The sequence below is a fragment of the Bos indicus x Bos taurus genome, chromosome 13 (assembly GCF_003369695.1).
Source record: "Bos indicus x Bos taurus breed Angus x Brahman F1 hybrid chromosome 13, Bos_hybrid_MaternalHap_v2.0, whole genome shotgun sequence".
NCBI classification, from domain to species: domain Eukaryota; kingdom Metazoa; phylum Chordata; class Mammalia; order Artiodactyla; family Bovidae; genus Bos; species Bos indicus x Bos taurus.
In genome coordinates this window covers 24857750-24876488 of record NC_040088.1, presented here as the reverse complement: position 1 = coordinate 24876488, position 18739 = coordinate 24857750, and the positions used below count along the sequence as shown (strand labels likewise).

At 51.2% G+C, this 18739-nt stretch overlaps 1 protein-coding gene across 5 annotated transcripts; it reads left to right on the top strand.

Moving 5' to 3' along the window:
* Positions 1-7877: 7877 nt before the first annotated feature.
* On the top strand, positions 7878-17819 carry ZBP1 (Z-DNA binding protein 1). 5 transcript variants are annotated; one of them, XM_027558994.1, is made up of 9 exons: positions 7878-8119; positions 8327-8733; positions 10696-10905; positions 11666-11731; positions 12130-12303; positions 13484-13645; positions 14702-14905; positions 15921-16133; positions 17416-17819. In XM_027558994.1, the coding sequence occupies exons 2-9, from the start codon at positions 8709-8711 to the stop codon at positions 17565-17567; spliced, it is 1206 nt and encodes a 401-aa protein (XP_027414795.1). In that variant the 5' UTR covers positions 7878-8119; positions 8327-8708; the 3' UTR covers positions 17568-17819. The 5 variants fall into 5 exon arrangements, with proteins under 5 accessions (XP_027414795.1, XP_027414794.1, XP_027414793.1 ...); XM_027558993.1 differs by lacking the exon at positions 8327-8733; XM_027558992.1 differs by lacking the exons at positions 7878-8119; positions 8327-8733 and having other exon boundaries at positions 8744-10905; positions 13487-13645.
* Positions 17820-18739: the final 920 nt, after the last annotated feature.

Sequence of the window (18739 nt, the reverse complement as noted above, 5' to 3'; positions counted from 1 at the left end):
GGAAATAAGGTCCATAATAAGCACTAATAAATCAGTTGCTATCCAGTTGCTAAGTCTTTTAAGAAACATCTTTGGGTCACATTGTAGAGTGTGGTTTAGTCACTAAGTCGTGTTGACTCATGACCCTATGGACTATAGTCTGTTAAGAATTCCTTGTCTATGGGATTTTCCAGGCAAGAATACTGGAGTAGCTTGCCATTTCCTCCTCCAGGGGATCTTCCCAACCCATGGATGGAACGTGCCGCTCCTGAATTGGCAGGTGGATTCTTTACCGCAGGGCGGATTCTTGAGCCACCTGGAAATTTCAACTAAGCGCCTTTAAAACAACACATTTTTAATTACTCATTCTTTTAAAAAACAATATTCTACCTGCATATTTTCCACATATTCCTCCCATTTTTTTTAAATGAAAAGAAGTCATGAATTAACATGTAAAAGATTCTGCCGTTGCCCCATCTTCCATCACATGCTTGACAACACCCCAGAGCACAACTCTCCTGGGGCCATGATCCCCCAAAGACCAGGAACCCTGGCCCTCATGGTCTGTCTCTCTGAATTTCTTCATTTTATTTTATTTTTTAAAGGTGAAGGCCTTTTAAAAAAATATATTTATTTATTTGGCTCTGCCGGGTCTTACTTATGGCATGTGGGACCTTATTTGCCCCAACAGGGACTGAACCCAGGTCCACCTCCATTGGGAGCATGGAATCTTAGCCACTGGGCCACCAGGGAAGTCCCTGCGTTTCCCCATTTTATCTTCTAGGTATAGAAGTCTTAGTACCTCAGACCTATAGAAGCTTCAAGAGCCCATGAAAATGCTTGAGCTCCAAAATATGGGGGAAAACCTTGCAAAATCAGACTCAGTAAATGTTTAATTAAACATCTAGAAGACATAGCATTATGTCAGGTTCATGAATTGCTCCATTTAATCACCATAAAAATTTCAGGATACTTCATTATGTCTGAAACGAATTTATAGGTGAGATCTCTTCATTGTGCAAGAATGCCTAGGAATACTGACCCCTTGGTGGAGGAGTTGTGGCCAATTATAATTAAATGAATTTCTTGTAGGCAAAGCATTTTAGAAGCAGCATTATCAAAAAAAGTCTTTTGATTATAAACAAGTTAGATGATTATATATGAGTTAGATGTGAATTCATTTCAATCTATTTTGGGGGGATGTGGGGAAGGACTTTCTAAAAAGAGTCAGGGCAGGGGGAAGAAGGGGAGAAGAGCCTGATGCTGGCTAAGCCCCCTCCCCTGGACTCATACAGCCTCCTCAAGGTGGCAGCCCCTCCCCTGCTGACCTCCTGCCAACACTCTCCAGCACCCAGGCGACCTCTCCAAATCCCCCGCTCACCTTGGATGAACACCTTCCAGTGGGGCTTCTTCTGCCCTCAGGGAAAATCACAAGTTGCAAATCATAGCCTTCAATGCCCTGATCCCTGCCCACCCCGTGACTTGTGTTCTCCTGCTCAAGAGTCCGAAACGCAGTACTTGGATTCAATCTCAAAAATGACAGAATGATCTCTGTTCATTTCCAAGGCAAGCCATTCAATATCACAGTAATCCAAGTCTATGCCCCGGGCAATAATGCTGAAGAACCTGAAGTTGAATGGTTCTATGAAGACCTACAAGACTTTCTAGAACTAACGCCCAAAAAAGATGTTCTTTTCATTATAGGGGACTGGAATGCAAAAGAGGGAAGTCAAGTGGGCCTTAGGAAACATCACTATGAACAAAGCTAGTGGAGGTGATAGAATTCCAGTCAAGCTATTTCAAATCCTGAAAGATGATGCTGTGAAAGTGCTGCACTCAATATGCCGGCAAATTTGGAAAACTCAGCAGTGGCCACAGGACTGGAAAAGGTCAGTTTTCATTCCAATCCCAAAGAAAGGCAATGCCAAAGAATGCTAAAACTACAACACAATTACACTCACCTAACACACTAGCAAAGTAATGCTCAAAATTCTCCAAGTCAGGCTTCAACAGTATGCGAACCATGAACTTCCAGATGTTCAAGCTGGTTTTAGAAAAGGCAGAGGAACCAGAAATCAAATTGCCAACAGCTGTTGGATCATCGAAAAAGCTAGAGAGTTCCAGAAAAACATCTATTTCTGCTTTGTTGACTATGCCAAAGCCTTTGACTGTGTGGATCACAATAAACTGTGGAAAATTCTGAAAGAGATGGGAATACCAGACCACCTGACCTGCCTCTTGATAAATCTGTATGCAGGTCAAGAAGCAACAGTTAGAACTGGACATGGAACAACAGACTGGCTTCAAATCGGGAAAGGAGTACGTCAAGGCTGTATATTGTCACCCTGCTTATTTAACTTATATGCAGAGTACATCATGCGAAATGCTGGGCTTGAAGAAGCACAAGCTGGAATCAAGATTGCCGGGAGAAATATCAAGTGAAGAAGAACTAAAGAGCCTCTTGATGAAAGTGAAAGAGGAAAGTGAAAAAGTTGGCTTAAAACTCAACATTCAGAAAACTGAGATCATGGAATCTGGTCCCATCACTTCAAGGCAAATAGGGAAACAGTGGAAACAGTGACAGATTTTATTTTGGGGGTCTCCAAAATCACTGCAGATGGTGACTGCAGCCATGAAATTAAAAGACGCTTGCTCCTTGGAAGAAAGTTATGACCAACCTAGACAACTTCTTAAAAAGCAGAGACATTACTTTGCCAACAAAGGTCCATCTAGTTGAAGCTATGGTTTTTCCAGTAGTCATGAATGGATGTGAGAGTTGGCCTATAAAGAAAGCTGAGTGCTGAAGAATTGATGCTTTTGAACTGTGGTGTTAGTTAGAAGAGCTCTTGACAGGTCCCTGGACAGCAAGGAGATCCAACCAGTCCATCCTAAAGGATGGATATTCATTGGAAGGACTGATGCTGTAGCTGAAACTCCAATACTTTGGCCACCTGATGTGAAAAACTGACTCATTTGAAAAGACCCTGATGCTGGGAAAGATTAAAGGCTGGAGGAGAAGGGGACGACAGAGGATGAGATGGTTGGATGGCATCGCCGACTCAATGGACATGAGTTTGAGTAAATTCTAGGACAGGAGTGGACAGGGAGGCCTGGCATGCTGCAGTCCATGGGGTTGCAAAGAGTCAGACACAACTGAGCGACTGAACTGAACTGAGCTGCTCAACTCCTCTTACCAGGCAACACTTCCAGGAGTGGTGGGGGACTCAGGACTTGGCCTTAGTCACCCATCAATACCTCGATTGAGCAGATTGGCTTTTTCTGCAGTTGAAATGAGAAGTGGAACCAGGAACTAGCAAGAGGACTAGCAACCCCCACTCCCTCCCGGCTCTAGCACCCAGCACATAGCCTGGGATAAAGGAGGCACACGGAATCACTTGATGCAAAACCAGATGAGTGAATGGGACTTCTTTGTCATTCAGAGAGGGACAGATGGGGGTCACAGTATGAAGACACAACAGTGCCTGCTCTTGGAGCACACACTTTGCTCCCAGTGCTCTGCTGGGACCTTCCGGGGGATGATCTTAGGGAAGCTTGCAAAGAAAGACCCCTGGCAGAGCTGCTACGATCCCCTTTCTCCAAGGGAGAAATTGAAGCCCAGAAAAAGTAGTGAGGGGTTCAGGGCATAGAGCCACGAGATCAGAACCCTGGATCAGAATCCCAAGTCTGTCCAACTCCAGGAGACAGTGATGGCCCAAGGAGCCTCCCTGACCTGTTCCTTGAAGGGCAGTGAATGTAGCCTGCGGAAGACGCCTTTAGGGGCAGAACCTTCGGAAGCTGCACAGAGAACGTGCTGCCTCCCGTAGCCCCTGGTCTGATCTTTGTTCCTCGCCCTCTACCATAACTCTTGAGATCTTGCGTAATCTCTGTCTCCCTCTGGCCACCTCTGGTCCTCTGACCTTTGCCCCTGGACAAAGGTAGTAATTTTTGTCCCCACTTGGTGCCTTCAGACCTTTCCACTCCCTCCCCCTGAGGTGAATTCACAGAGAAACCATGATCATAACATTCAGGCTGCCTGGTAGAAAGGAGACTGCGTTTTGCCAACAGAATGTGCAGCAAAAATATCTCTCTTTTAAAAGGGAGAAAGAGAGAGAAATTTAAAGACTCAAGATCAGTAACATGTAATTATCATCTGGTTGGGGCGGAGAATTCTAATAGTTTCCAGAAAAACACAAGCAATGAAAAAGGAGTGTGCTTTTCAAGGCAAAAAGGGACCTGGGCTCCAGCAGGCAGTGGCGCCATTTTGAAATTCCTGTGGCCTTTGAGGTCCTTCCCAGGGAGAGCAGGGAGCCCCTAGCATCCTCTCCCCTTTTGTCTTCCACCCTGGATGGGAGTCTCTGAGAGTGTAGGAACTACCTGTCAGCCAGCCTCAGACCTGCTCAATACAGAAGCTCTGCTGAACAGATATGCTTCAAAGCATAGAGGAGGTTTCCCTGCTCCTTTCTTGGGGTGAAAACAGCTTCAAAATGGCAGGGACAGCTAAGTATCTTCCAATATCTTATCCCCTATTTGGAAGTTAATCAATCCCCCAGTGTTAGCTAGGTAACATTGTAGCCCAGAATAAAGACCTTTCCCAGCCTCCCTCTTGGGCTCTGAGACTGAGGGATGTCAGGAAAATGTCTGTGCAATTCGTGAGTGTTCTTAAAGGAGAGATATTTATTCTTCTTCCCTTGCTTCCTTCCTCCTGTGAGGAATGGAGTTGTGATGGCTGGAGCTTGAGCAGCCATCTTAGAACATAAAGCCCACAAATGACAGAGCAACAAAATAGAAGGGGCCTGGGTCTCAACACTGTGGTGCTGGGCTACCTACCAGACTGTTACAGGAGAAAGAAAGAAGTTTCTGTATAGTGTAAGTCACTGATATTTCAGTGAAAGACCATCCTTATAGTCAAAATTACCTTGAAACTCTCTTAAGTAGAGAAGAGGAAATGCAACCTAATTAAAACTTTAAAAGTAAGAACTCCATTCAATGTGGTAAGATGTTCACAGCAGGTTCATGGTTTCCATTCCAGGTGTACCATGGAACGCAAAGGAAGGAGGACCCATCTATATTAAATTGTTTTTTTTTTCCTTCCTCTTTCTCACTTGCTTTTTTTTTTTTTTTTGCGTAGTGTCTAAACTTGGGCTCTCCTGGCATCTCAGCTTATAAAGAATCTGCCTACAATGCAGGAGACCCTGGTTCAATTCCTGGGTCAGAAAGATCCCCTGGAGGAGGGATAGGCCACCCACTCCAGTATTCTTGGGCTTCCCTGGTGGCTCAGACAGTAAAGAATCCACCTGCAATTCAGGATACCTGGGTTTGATCCCTGGGTTGGGAAGATCCCCTGAAGGAGGGCATGGCAACTCACTCCAGGATTCTTGCCTGGAGAATTCCACGGACAGAGGAGCCTGGCAGCCTACAGTCCATTGGGTCGCAAAGAGTCAAACACGACTGAGCAACTAAGCACAGCACAGTGTCTAAAGTTATGTTATGGAGATCTATCAACCACATGGCACTTTCTAAATGATGCAAATTTTATAAACACCTACTAAGTGACAGATAAACATGCTTTTTCTTATCTGTTATTTCTGTTTTATAATTAAACCAAGGCTCAGAGAGGAAGCGACACACTGTTAGGGAGAAGAAGGGTTGCAGCTCAGAGGTGGGTGATGGGGACACAGGGCCACCCGAACATGTGCATACAGACACACACCAGAAGCAGCTGACCCTCAGATCAGACTCTAGTGTGACCTGCAAACCTCCCAGGCACCCAGGTATAGGCTCAAGTCGGAGTGTCCACACTAAGGACCACATGGCTGAGAAGCCAGAATATGGTCAGATGGGAGTTGGGGTTATCCTAGGATGGGGGCAGGTGAGAGCCACCCCCGCTAAATGAGAGGAACTGGGCAAAGGGAGCCGGGACTCAGTGAACGGGCGCCACCTAGTGGCCAGTCCCGGCGTGGCGCCTCCCAGCCGCCCACAGTGACTCAGCCTGAGCCTGAGTTCAGAAGACACCTGACAATCTCTCCCAAAACACCCAATTAATCCTCATTTAAAATGAACGTTGTCAACGCACATAGAGACACACGTTTCTTCTGTTTTACATTCAGTTCCGTTCAGTTCAGTTCAGTCGTTCAGTCGTGTCCGACTCTCTGCGACCCCATGAATTGCAGCACACCAGGCCTCCCTGTCCATCACCAACTCCTGGAGTTCACCCAGACTCACGTCCATCGAGTTGGTGATGCCATCCAGCCATCTCATCCTCTGTCGTCCCCTTCTCCACCTGACATTAAAAAGGAGCAAAAACATCATTGCGGCTTCCTATTTTTATTGAGTTGTCCAACACTTCACCTCTGGTTCAAGTGAAGTCCTCTAGGACTTCCAGCCCTGCCTCCCAAGATGGGGACTTAATTGGTCTGAGAGTGGACAGGGCATCGGGATTTTTCTTGCTTGCTCTGCAAATGTTGCAGGAATAAACCACTTCTGGCGCCACGTTGGAGCTGTTTCTAATTTGCTCTCTGTTGCTTTTGTTGTTACAATCACGCATACTGGCCTGCCTCAGAATCCTGCCCCCTCTGCCTGACTGTTAAACTAGAGTGCCTTTGTTCAGAACCCTGTCCACCTGTAGATGGCAGGAAGGAAGAAATAAACACATCCCCTGCCTGAGGCTTGCCATTCTAGGAGATGTTTGCAAGATTAGTGGCCTTTTTACTTTTTTTCCTCATCTCCCTCCACCTCTGATCTGTGAAAGAACCCAGCATCCAGACCCCATAAGATGGTTATTTTAAGACAATTGTATGCCGTCTTTTCGGTCAGCTGGCTCTCCAAATAAAGTTGTATTTCTTGCCTCAACACCTCATCTCTGATTCATTGGCCGGTTGTGCAGTGAGCCGGGAGAACTTGGACTCGGGAACACAAAGACAACTTTGAGATAAGCCTTCGGGGCCCTTTCCATGGCTGTACTTGTTCCCAAGTGCCTCCCTTTGCAGAAATGCTGGGGATGGTGTCCCCCTGGCACCCACTCCTTGGCCTCAGCTGAGACCCTGAGCCCTTGACCCTCTGGGCTGCCTCGCACAAAGCTCTTCACCTCTGTTGGCCTCAGTTTCCCCTTCCGTCACCTGGACTGAGCAGTGTCTCTGAACTGTTTGGGGAGATCAGTGGCCCCTGTAAGAAGTTTCAGAAGCGATGGGTCTTTTTTCTAGAACCAGGTCAGTGGGTGCCCAGCTGTGTTCATGGCTGTAGAGGTGCCTGAATTAACCCTTTTAGTCCTCGCCACCACCTCTTGAGGTCACTCCTTTTATTAGCCCATTTCATAGATGAGAAAACTAAGACATAAATAGGTAAAATAACCTGCCCAAGGTCCCACAGCCAGTAAATGGTGGGGCTGAGTTAGAACCTGAGCATCTCTGTGACCTTGGACAAGTGGCCTCATTGACCCAAGCCTCAGTTTCCTGAGAAAAGAGACCCTAACTAGACCCTAACCTGTAGATAAGTCAGGGGCACATGAGGTTGGAAAGTACATAATAGGTACTCATTAAAGAGAGTCTTCCTTTTTTTTTTTTAACTAGAGGGTAATTGCTTTTCAAAGTTGTGGTCTCTGCCATACATCAACACTGTTGTCGGTTTGATATGCACACACTTGTGTGGTTTTGATGATCACAGGTGCTCAGCCACCCACCCACCCACCCAGGTATCTTGGCCTGTGGCTAGGGGAGTCAAGGTGGACAGCAGTGGGAAACCCCTCATCCCCAGAAGAAGCTCTGGTCTCCTCCATCTCAGCAGCTCCCTACCAATATCTAGTAGAAGGCCTGTGTCTTGCTCAATTCAGCTTTCGGTTTTGTTTCTCTGAAAAACCACACATAGAAGTTTCATTTTCATTTTCTCCAGAGACTGATAAGGTTGGCTGCCTAGGGCCCCATTTCCGGGGTGTGAACAGCTGACAGCCGACAGCCGTCCGGATGAAGCTGGAGTGTCTTCACAGCTGCCAGAAGCACCAGCCTGGCCCACAAGAGTACACCCAGCCTTGACCGGACCCACCTTCTGCAGGCTCCAGGGTCAGAGCCTGCTGCTGACTCCAAGTCTCCCAGGCCCCTCGCAGCTGCTGCCAGAATGGCCGAGGTCCCTGCTGACCCAGGAGACACAGGTACTTTTTTCCCTCTAAGGACCCATGGGAGTGCCCGGGTGGGACTTAAATTTTCTTCTGGTTCCTTTTCTTGGTTCAGATGACAACCACGATAGGCTAATATCTGAAGGCACAACCGTAAGAAAGAGAGGGAGAGAGCATTGCATCGGGTTCAGAGCCTTGCTCTACACCAGGCATCTTGCAACACGCTCCATGTGCGTTTTGCAGGAACCCTCAGGGGAAGCCCGCTGAGGTTCCCACCTCACTCCTGAAATCACAGGCGGCACAGGTGAAATGACTCAGGGGACCACGGCTGAGCTTGGGGCCTGAACACCCGTCTTCACTTTCGTTTTGAAGAAGGAGAGAAGTTGCTTTGCTAACAGTGGCAAGTGCTTATACGTGGCTTTCCCCCTGCTACTGTTCTTTCATTGAACAGCACACATGCAACTTAACTGGCACTGAACAGAGCTGTTTTCTAGGGTCCCCACTGAAAGCATGTGGGCTGGGGGCTGAGGCGGTTTTTGTCTGTCTTTGTTCTGTGATCAGTAACTATCTGAACCTCACCACGATCTGAAGTAGTCACGAATCTCACCATTTCAAAGAAGGGGAAATGGAGACCCGAGGTCACACAGCTGGTAGGTGGCAGAGTTTTGGCTCAAACCCAGGAAAATATGCTGTGTCAGGGAGGGGGGTTAACTGGGAGTGCCCAGGATCCCAGGCTGGTTGGTTCCCAGGTTCCTGTTATATTTTCCAAAGGAGACATGTCAGGGGCACTGGGTAACTGAATTTAACTTGTTCCCCAGCAGGTTTTCCTTTTAACTGATCCCTCATCCCATTTTTCAATTTCTGGTTCAGCAGCCAGAAGACTCAGTGGGGGAGGCAAGCCCAGCCTTCACTGCATGGACCCCATTTCCTCCTTGAGGTCAGGGGACTGCAGGAGGAGGAAGAGAGAGAGGCTCACCCAGGAGCAGGTTTTTCAGGAATCAAAACTCTTTTCAAGGCTAGGCAAAGCATCAGTGGGTTGGATGGGTATGACAGTCTCGGGGGTAGTGTTTAGTGAGTGAAGTTCAGGCTGGGTGACCCCAGGGGTTGTAATACCCATCACCTGCCCCGAGAAGGATGCAAACATTCCATTCATAAGAGCAAGCCACACTGCCCAGCGCAGAGCTGGTAAACAGGTCATCCCCTAGTGCTGCCCACTCAGAATCCAGCAAGAACCCAGAGGTCAAAGGGTTGGGCTGCTGCCCTGGAAGGGTAACTTGGTCTTCCCAAGAAAGGCCCTGCTTTGCATTCCCATGGTGTTCTCAGGGGCAGACACTTTCTCTCCCAGCTCCATGCACTGCTGGCTCTGCGTCCACCAGTTCTTTCACTCCCCGCAGGGCAGCTGGCTTGGGTTTATGGGAGCCTGCCTGCGAGGACTGGGGCCATTTGGAAAGTTCCTCTTTGAGCCTCGAGGCATCCTGCTTAGGACCATTAACTCTGGCAGAGGGGAGGCAGAAACAGAGGCCTTGGAGGAGCGCCCATCCCCTGCCCAGGCCATCTGAGCACACACCTACCCAGTAGTGGACACTCACTCTTTCATCCAGTCCCTCCTCCACTCAAATGCTGTTAATAGTTCCTGAGACCCTACTGCATGCCTGGCCCATGGCTAGACACAGAACCACTACAGTGAATCTGGCAATCACAGCAGCAGATCCCTGGGGACACTCTGCAGGGGACCCACACAGGACCAGCATCCCACCTGATCAGGGAACTCAGGACAGCCTTCCAGCATTGGAGTCTGAGTGAGAACTCACAGTGGACAGGTGGAAAGGGGGGGAAGAGCACGCCTGGCAAAGGGAACGGCATGTGCAAAGGCCCAGGGGTGAGTATGGCTGAAAGGAATTCAAACAGGTTGGCACTTGAAGGGCAGTTGAGGGTGGGTAAAGATGAGGCTGGCAGAACCCGTTCTGCCAGCCAAGAGGAGGGTGGACTGGAGGGAACCTGGAGTTGGTGGAACTGCTGTCATTGAGGGGATGCTGACAAGGAGTGGGGAGTGGAGGCAGAGAAAAGGAGAAGAAGGGGTTGAGAGAGTCTGGAGCAGTACCACCAGGACTCCATGGTTGGGCAGCAGGGTGAAAGCTCTGTTTCTGAACGCCTGCTGGGTTTCTGATGGGGATGAACAGTGACATTGCCCCTGTGGATGGTGAGCCCGAGGAGTAGATTCCACAAGGCAGGGTGGATGGGGGATGGAGAGCACCAGAGACAGGCCTCACTCCCCCTGCTCCTCTGCTCCGCCCTTACCCTCCTGCATCCTGCGGCCTCCACTCTCCTCTGCTCTGAGGACACCTGAGAGCTGACCGTTCCCAACTGTCCTCCAGTGCTCACACAGGCGGGGGACACTCGGAAGGCCTGGCGGCTCCTCTGGCCACCAGACTGTCCGGCCCAGGTCATTTCTGAGCAGCCCACGCACCCCTCCCTGAACAGAGACACTGATGGATGTCTACTTTGACCTCTGTTCCTCCATCTGCCCTGGATCCCTCTCTGAGGGCTCCCGATGGCCCAGGCTGCGTCGTGGGGACCTCAGTTCTGTCTCTGCCCCTGTCTTGCTCTCCCAGACCTTGAGCAGAGGATTCTGGAGGTGTTGAGGGATGCTGGCTCCCCTGTGAAGACCGCCCAACTGTTAAAGAAATTCCAAGTGCCCAAGAAGAAGCTCAACCAGCTCCTCCACAAGATGAAGCAGGAGTCAAAAGGAGTTATGCTCGCAGGCCCTGCGACGTGGTGCTTGGGCGACGGCGGGACCAAAGAAGTGGTTCCCACAGAGCGGGGTAACCTGTCACTGCGGGTGGGGGAGGTGGGGGTGCGGGACCCAGCATGAGCGGTCCTGGTATCAGCCAAGCCCAGATTTGGACCTGGGTTCAAGTATGGGCTCTGCCCTTGAGGGTGCATGCAGTCTTCTCACTGCATCCTGATTTCTTTCTCTGGCCAATGGAGGCGAGAGGATTTGATGCAAAGGGCTAAGCCCATGCCAGCACATAGTAGATGCTCAACAAAACTTTAATAATAATGGTTATGACACTACCAATGACACAATAATAATTGAACAGTCTTAGCATCGCATGAGATCTACTTCTCTGGTTCTGCAGCCCATGGACCTAAACAGCTGACATGTGTCAAGTACTTACAAAAAGCTGTTGCAGGACCAGGGTTGGGAGAGGGGGGGCTGAAAGTGAAAGTGTTAATCACTCAGTCATGTCCAACTCTTTGCGACACCATGGACTGTAGCCCACCAGGCTCCTCTGTCCATGGAATTCTCCAGGCAAGAATACTGGAGTGGGTAGCTGTTCCCTTCTCGAGGGGATCTTCCCAACCTAGGGATTGAAACCAGGTCTCCCATATTTACAGTCTGAGCCACCAGGGAAGCCCAGAAGTGGATGGGGCAGGATTTGAAGCTAAGTTCCTTTAACTCTAGAATCTGAGTTTGGAGACCCGTGTGCTGGGTCCTCTACAGAGCAGCCCGCCTTTGTCTGGCAGAATCCACATCCCCTCTCCCGTTCCTTCACTCTCTGACTGTCTTTCTTTCTCCAGCGGAGAGGCCCCAGCAAGATACAGTTGCAATTCCAAAGAAGCCGGGCCCCCAGCTCAGTAAACAGGGTAAGCATCCTGGTTTCATTCAGCACCAGTTCCCTCTGCCCCCAGACTCTCACGGTCATTCAGGAAGCTACACGTGTCCAGCGACAACCACCACACCCACTGAAAGGTCCCCCCACTGCACACAGTGTTCAGAGGCAAGGCTCTGTCTCTTGGGGAGAGGCTAAGTGACTGAGAAATCATTTGTCTGATGAATGGTTAGCGTTTGCTGTGTACCTAGCGTGGGCGGGCACTGTTCGGAGCCCCTGAAGAGAATTCCCAACCCCCAGAACGACCTCTGTGGTGCAGTATTATTATTGTGTCCATTTCACAGATGAGGAAAATGGGCACAGGGGCTGGTAAGCAGGGGAGTAGATCCAGCCTCCAGGGTCCTCTTTAACCACTGGCCTCCCACCTCCCAGAGGAAGAGATCTACCAGTTTCTGGAAGCCCATGGGCCCCATAAAGCCCTGATGATCGCCAAGGCCCTGGGGATGAAGACAGCGAAGGAAGTCAACCCAGACTTGTATGCAATGAGGGACAAGCACCTCCTGGACTTTGACCAGAAATCAAACTCTTGGACAATTTATCGATCAGGTAGGCCCTTACTCTGGACAAGGTAGAGGGCAGAGCTATGAAGAGAAATTGTAACACTCAAGCCCTGGTCCTTGCCGGGCTCCTGCTAAGTACTCTGGCTGCCCCACCTTGTCAGAAGCTGGAGTCTTGCTGACCTGTCCCTGGCAGGGGATTCCAGGAGGGAGGGGAATGCTGGTGGGAGTAACCAAGGAGGGCTTCCTGGAGGTGGGGTCCACCCCTGACTGTATCAACCCTGGGACACAGGTCTCAGTTTGAGTTTGCGAACAGTTTTCTGTAAGCATTTTGCCCAACTTGGAGTTTTAAAGTTGTTGAAGGAGTCGGCTAGGCTGGGCTTACATACCCACAGGTGGAGTCCCAGAACTGACTTAGGCATTACAAACAGCAGGCCCAAGGCCTAGAGACTCCAGTACTTTTAGGAGATCACCAAATGCTTCAATTTCTCTTTAAACTGGAAGAAAAAAATGGATATCATAGTAAGAATGAATAGCTAATAATTCCAGCTGATTTATATTTGCCTTTATCCAAACACAGTCATTAAATGCAATTTTAAATACTTTTTATGGAGTTGAGGGCTCACAAAGACACAAGAGCTAAGGGCCCACGAAGGTGGGAATGTGGCCCTTTGTGTGGAGCCCACGTGGAGCTAACACCCCTGCTTATGGCACCCAAGGAGGGTCTTAGCATCTTAAATGCTAGATGTTAAACAGTGGTGACTACTCCAAATTATTAAAAATGCCTTGTGAACCAAACAAAGCTTTTCCCATGGTTAGAAGCAGCCCGTGGACAGCTCCCTAAAGGGAGAGAGGAAAGGTCCCGAGAGGAAAGGTCCCTATAGGAAAGCGGAGGTTAGAGCTGTGGTTTCCTTGCAGTGGGAGGGGGCAGAGGGTGCAAGCAGGCACCAGCTGCCCTGCGGCAGTGGCAGAGGACACATGGGTAGGGTGGCCTGTGGGACAAAGTACAAGTTTACCTGCAGCGTTTGGTAAACACTCTGGCTCCTGGGGCCCACTTGGGTCCACTGACTCAGAACCCCAGGGTGGGCCCCTGGGAATTCGTGTTTTAACCAGCCCCACCCCCCACCCCCGCCCCACCCACCCAGGAGATTCTGGTGCTGTAGACTAGTATTTGGAACTTCCGTCCCCTTGAGAGGTACAAAAGGATTGAGTGGAATATTATTTTGCAGAAGGTTCTAGAAATCAGTCCACCCCAGTTATTTACCAGCAAAATCCAATCAACATGATCTGTCAGAAGGGACCAAACAGCCACATTTCCATCCAGAACTGTGAAGATATCCAGATTGGACATGGGAATCTCCTAGTGAGACAAATGGGCTCTGCGGAAAACGGTGAGTCCTCTGAGATGCCTGGGAGAGGGGTCCTGTCCATCTGGGTGGGGTGAGGAGCAGGGGGTGCATGTCTCCAGAGAGAAAGGGCAGCTATCAGATTTCCAAGGTCCTTTCTGGCTTCCCCAAGAATCAGGCTGTCTCTCCTTGTGCCTGGATCAAACCCTTCCTGCATTCCCTTTACTCTGCCATCTTTTGCCACATTTTCCACAAGAAACAACTTCATTCATTCTCTCTCACTAAGATGGCACAAGGCATCATTGTAACATTGTATGTGTTCCAAGACACTGTTTCTTCCCTCATGTTAACATTTCACAAACTGGGATCCCTCTTACTGGGTGCATCCTGGCTTTGATGAAATAACAGTAAGCAAGTGAGTACCTACTCCATACCAGGCACTGTGGGGAGAAGGGACAGGGCCACCTCTCAGTCCAGCTATGGGACATGAGTGAAAGCATTGACCCCAAATTTGGGACACCCCCTTGACCTCGAGAAAGCCCTTCCCCACTCTGGGCCACAATTTCCCTAACTGTGAAATGAGGACTTTGTTCTAGACTCTAAATCAACCTTTCCCCCACCTTCAGTCCTCTGAGCTCCACCTTCTGTAATTTTGGCCGAGTCCCTGGCTGACTGTTTACTTGGTGTTGCTAAATGGTTTACCTTTTATTCTACTCAAATTCATTTTAAAGTAAACTTTTACAGCATTTCCTTGAAAACCACGAAGGTCACCCCAAGGAGACTTTTTCCCAATAGGCCAGAGGGTGAGAATGGCTAGGAACAGAGGGCGAGCTCAGTATTTGGGTTTTCAATGCCCCATTGACACCCCAGGCATCCCAGTTATAAAACCCTGGAAACCCATGCTAATTGTTCTGCCGATCCACCTGCTCTTCAATTCAGAGCCTAAAGTAGTCACTTCCAGTCTGCTGGTGTCCAGAAAGAATTCAGAGTCTTGTTTCCTCTGTCTGGCTAGGATTTATCTGTGTGCATGGTGGGGAGGGGGTGGGAAGAGCGGTATCAGAGGGTGGGGGTTAAGGGTCATGTTTCCGTGTCCTCTACCAGGCTCCACGGCTCCCTGCTACCTCCCTCCAATGGCTTCTGCTGATCCCTCAACTCTGGATTCCCAGGCTGGATCCTGGGGGCCCCAGGACATCCGGATGGAGAAGTCTGTGCTCAGGCGAGTTCAGATGGGACATGGCAATGAGATGAGACTTCACAGCAACCCAGCCAAGGGCTCTGCCCACAGCGCCTGTGACAGCCCCCCAGGTAACAGGACAGTGGGCTGCCATCCTGCCCCCACCCCACCCCATCTGGCCTCCTCGATACATGGGACTTGAGCCAGTCCTTGTGGGGAGAGAGGCATGATGGGAAATTCTTTCCATCCCACCAGGAGGCTGTCCACAGAGTAGAGCAAGGGGGTCTGGCAGAGTTAACACTAGGGTTCCCATTCCTGCTACCCACCTAGGAAACCTCGATGTCTTCATCTCTACAATGGGCAGGGATCATTTCCTGGGCCAGATGAAGCAGAGACAAAGGAGATGGCTGGGCTGGAAAGGCATCTAAGGAGCCACCTAGGTGCTGTTGACCAGAGGGCTGAGGCGAAGTCCTCGCTGGCACTGGGCATCCAGGCTGGGGGAGATGCAGCAGAGAGGCCTGGGAGAGGAGGAGCCCTGGGGATGCTAGGGCACAAGTTTCCAGAAGAGAAGAGGCTGTGAGATCAAAGGAGGGTCACGGGATCTGGCAACAAGGGGTCTGCAGTGACCTGAGGGGCCAGAAGGAGTGAGGGCAGTGGAAGGAGGTGAGACAGAGCGTGGCCAGCTCTCTTCTGAAGTTTGGCAGGGGAGGCAGGAGCAAGATGGCAGGGGCTGGGGACTGGGCGGGGGGCCACGTGAAGATTCTAACTGAAGATGGTGATGGTGTTCCAGAGTTGCCAGAAGGCAGACAGCAGAGAGACAGGGACAAGGATCCGCGGGGGCAGTGGTTGAGTGCCCAGGGAGGCACAGAGGACCAGGTCAGTGGGGATGGGCAGCAGGAGGAGGGGAACTCAAGCTGGCAGACCCAGGGGCCGAGAGAACTGGCAGCCCAGGCACATGAAAGGAACATACAGAGGCACCACGTGAGGCCACATGTCTGCCCATGACAGAGCACGGCACGGACCACTGCAGGGAGGCTCCAGGAGGATGGTCAGCTGTGCAGGACCTGGGAGCCAGGTCGGAGGTCAGGCCTGCTGTCCAGCTGCTCACAACCCCTCCCCAAATCCCTTTCTATGACTGACCTGCAGCCTCTGTCCTGGGCACCAGCCCAGACGCTTCCATCGAAATTCAAATCCCTGAACCAGGACCTCAGTCCGAAGGGGTCACGTCCCAGAGAGTCCACATTCGCTCCTGCTTCCTCGAGGACACCACCGTCGGCAACAGCAACAGGATGATGGTCCACCCAGGGGCAGCTGATGTCAAGGGAGTCAAAAGGCCTGGGGAAACAGGAGGGGACGCAGGTGAGCCTGGGGCAGGGCGGGGCCCCCATGCTCTTTCTCTCATTCACTCAACAGTCATGAATCTCCCGTTTCCTAGAGTCTGGGAGGCAGGAGAGTCATGGCAGAAGTGGAGTCCACCTAACCCATCACTCAGCTGGGAGCCTTTGCTTCCCCATCTATAAGTTGAGGGTTAGAAGAGCCCATGGCCCCTGGGCTGTGGGGAGGACTGGATGCACTCCACTCACTGCTGCGGCACCTGGACCAGACCAGTGACATGTATGTGGGGCCCGGTGCGGCAAGAAAAAGCAAGGCCCCTTGTTTAAAACTTAGGAAGAATTTCAAGACAAAGACACGAGAGTGGTAAGCCGAACACAGGCCCGTCTGAAGGCCTGTGTGGCCACCCAAGCCACATGCCATGAGGCTGGGCTGCCTTGGAACCTTCTGGAACACGATCCCTCCTCTATTCTTAGTCACCCAGCTCACTAATTCTTCCCCACAAATAACACTGTAGCCACCTTACGCTTCTCCCACGTCTTCAATTGTTAGGAAGAAGTCATTCATTCATTCATTCATTCACCCACTTTGGCCCCACTCCTGCACGCAAATTCTCCCCATCCCTGGAGATACAGCTAAGAGCACAAAGAGACCAATACACCCCACTCATGAGATAAGAGTCCAGTAGCGAGTAGAGACTAGCCTTTTGAGACCAGCACTAAAAAGAACTATAAAACGGGAGGCAGCAGTGTGACCTAGTAGACGTGCCTTAGCCAGGCTGACAGAGAAGCTCAGGATGAGGTGGCATCTGTGCCCAGGCCTGCAGGAAGGGAGGAACCAGGCAAGCATAGATGTGGGAAGAGCACTGCAGGCAGAGGGAACAGCAATCGCAAAGGCCCTGAGATGGGAACAAGGTCCAGAACCACACACATGAGCCCAGGGAGCAGAGGGATGTGATCCAATGGGCAAGGCTGGGTCTCTCCCTGCTGGGAAGCCCAAGAAAAAGGTCTGGGTCCTATCTGAAGTAAGCTGGGGTGACCTGGGGGGTTGGAGCAGGGGGCAACATGATGTGGGGCACAATTTAAAAGTCTGACCAAAGATAATCTGAAATCAAAGGGGGCAGAAGAAGTGGGAGCAGTGGTCTGGGGGAGAAAGGATGGGGCTTCGGAGATGGGGACATGAGGTCATCCACGCATGAAGCCTGCACCCCAGGCAGCGGCTTCAGCAACCATGAACCAAGTCACCTCGGTTGTTCAGTTGTTCATGGGGAGGCGGCTGACGTGTTCCTGGTGTCCCCTCTCTTCCCCAGAGCCTCCCCACCGAGATGCACCATCCAGAAGCGAGGTCCCTCCTGTTGGCAGTCAGGCCGACCCCGTCAGCGCTGAGACGCTCATCTCAGAAAAGCTGACAGCTATGACCCTTGAGAGGCATGACTCCGAAAGGACAGAAGACACCTGCTGAGTGATGGACCCGAAGAGCTGGTCTCCCCCAGGGTTGGGGGGGTGGGACTCAGAGCAAACAGCCTGGAGGCAGACTCACACAGAAAGAGCCTGGGGGCGGGTGAGCTCTCTGCTGCCATAAATGTCATTTTTTACCTTCTCGCCTCCGGACACACGACCAGTGTGGGTCAGCATTTGGGCTGGACCCGGCGTGGTGTGAGGGCTATGTCGAGGCAGTCTGAGTGCGGCTTGGAGTAGAGTTTCCAGACCCAGAGTACTGCCGAAAGGAGTGAGTTTATTAAGAACAAAGACCAGAAATAATGTGGGCACTGCGGTCACAGTGGGCCGTCAAGTCCCAACAGGCCTGGGCAGTTGCTGTCCGAGTGCTGTCCCCTCCCTGTGTTGTGGCCAGGTTTGTCCTGCCCTGTCTGGGGCTGCTCGCTCGATGGCTGCTCTGCTTCCTGTCACCAGACTCAGTTCCTCCGGCCACCCCTGCCCCTAACATCCATCCCCGCTGTGCGACCCCTCAGCCTGATGGGCAGAGACTGCTCTGGTTGGGGCCATGGGGTGGGGGTGGGGGGGCGCAGAGGGCAAGACTGGCACCCACAGCATGTGGACAGGAAGAGAAGCTAGGAGGCAGACACTGGGGTCTGGAAACTAGACTTGGTCTGGACAGTGCTGGCCTGCACCCTGTGGGGCCTCCTCTGGCTGCTGAGATGTCTGCGAGCCATGCTGGAGGGGGCATCTGGGTGGGCCCAAGCTGGATCTCCAGCCGAGGAGGGCAGGGACAGGGCCTATCATGCCTGAGGACCTGGGGTGGGGGTGGGCTGGGCAGGGACAGGGCCCGATCATGCCTGAGGACCTGGGGTGGGGGTGGGCTGGGCTGGGCTGGGCTGGGAGCGCCCCGTGACACACTGTGCTTTTCCCATGTGCTCTGTGTGTGTCTGGGCTGTGCCCGGGGTTTCACAAATAAAGTCGTGTGGCAGCAGTGGGGAAAAAAAAAAGGACTTGCCTGGATGGTGCTGGTTTCCCACCCTGTGGGGTCTCCTTCGGCTCCTGAGAAGGGTAGTCATTCCCTTCTCCAGGGGATCTTGCCAATCCAGGGATCAAATCCAGGTCTCCCACATTGCAGGTGGATTCTTTACCAGCTGAGCCACAAAGGAAGAATATTGCAGTGGGTAGCGTATCCTTTCT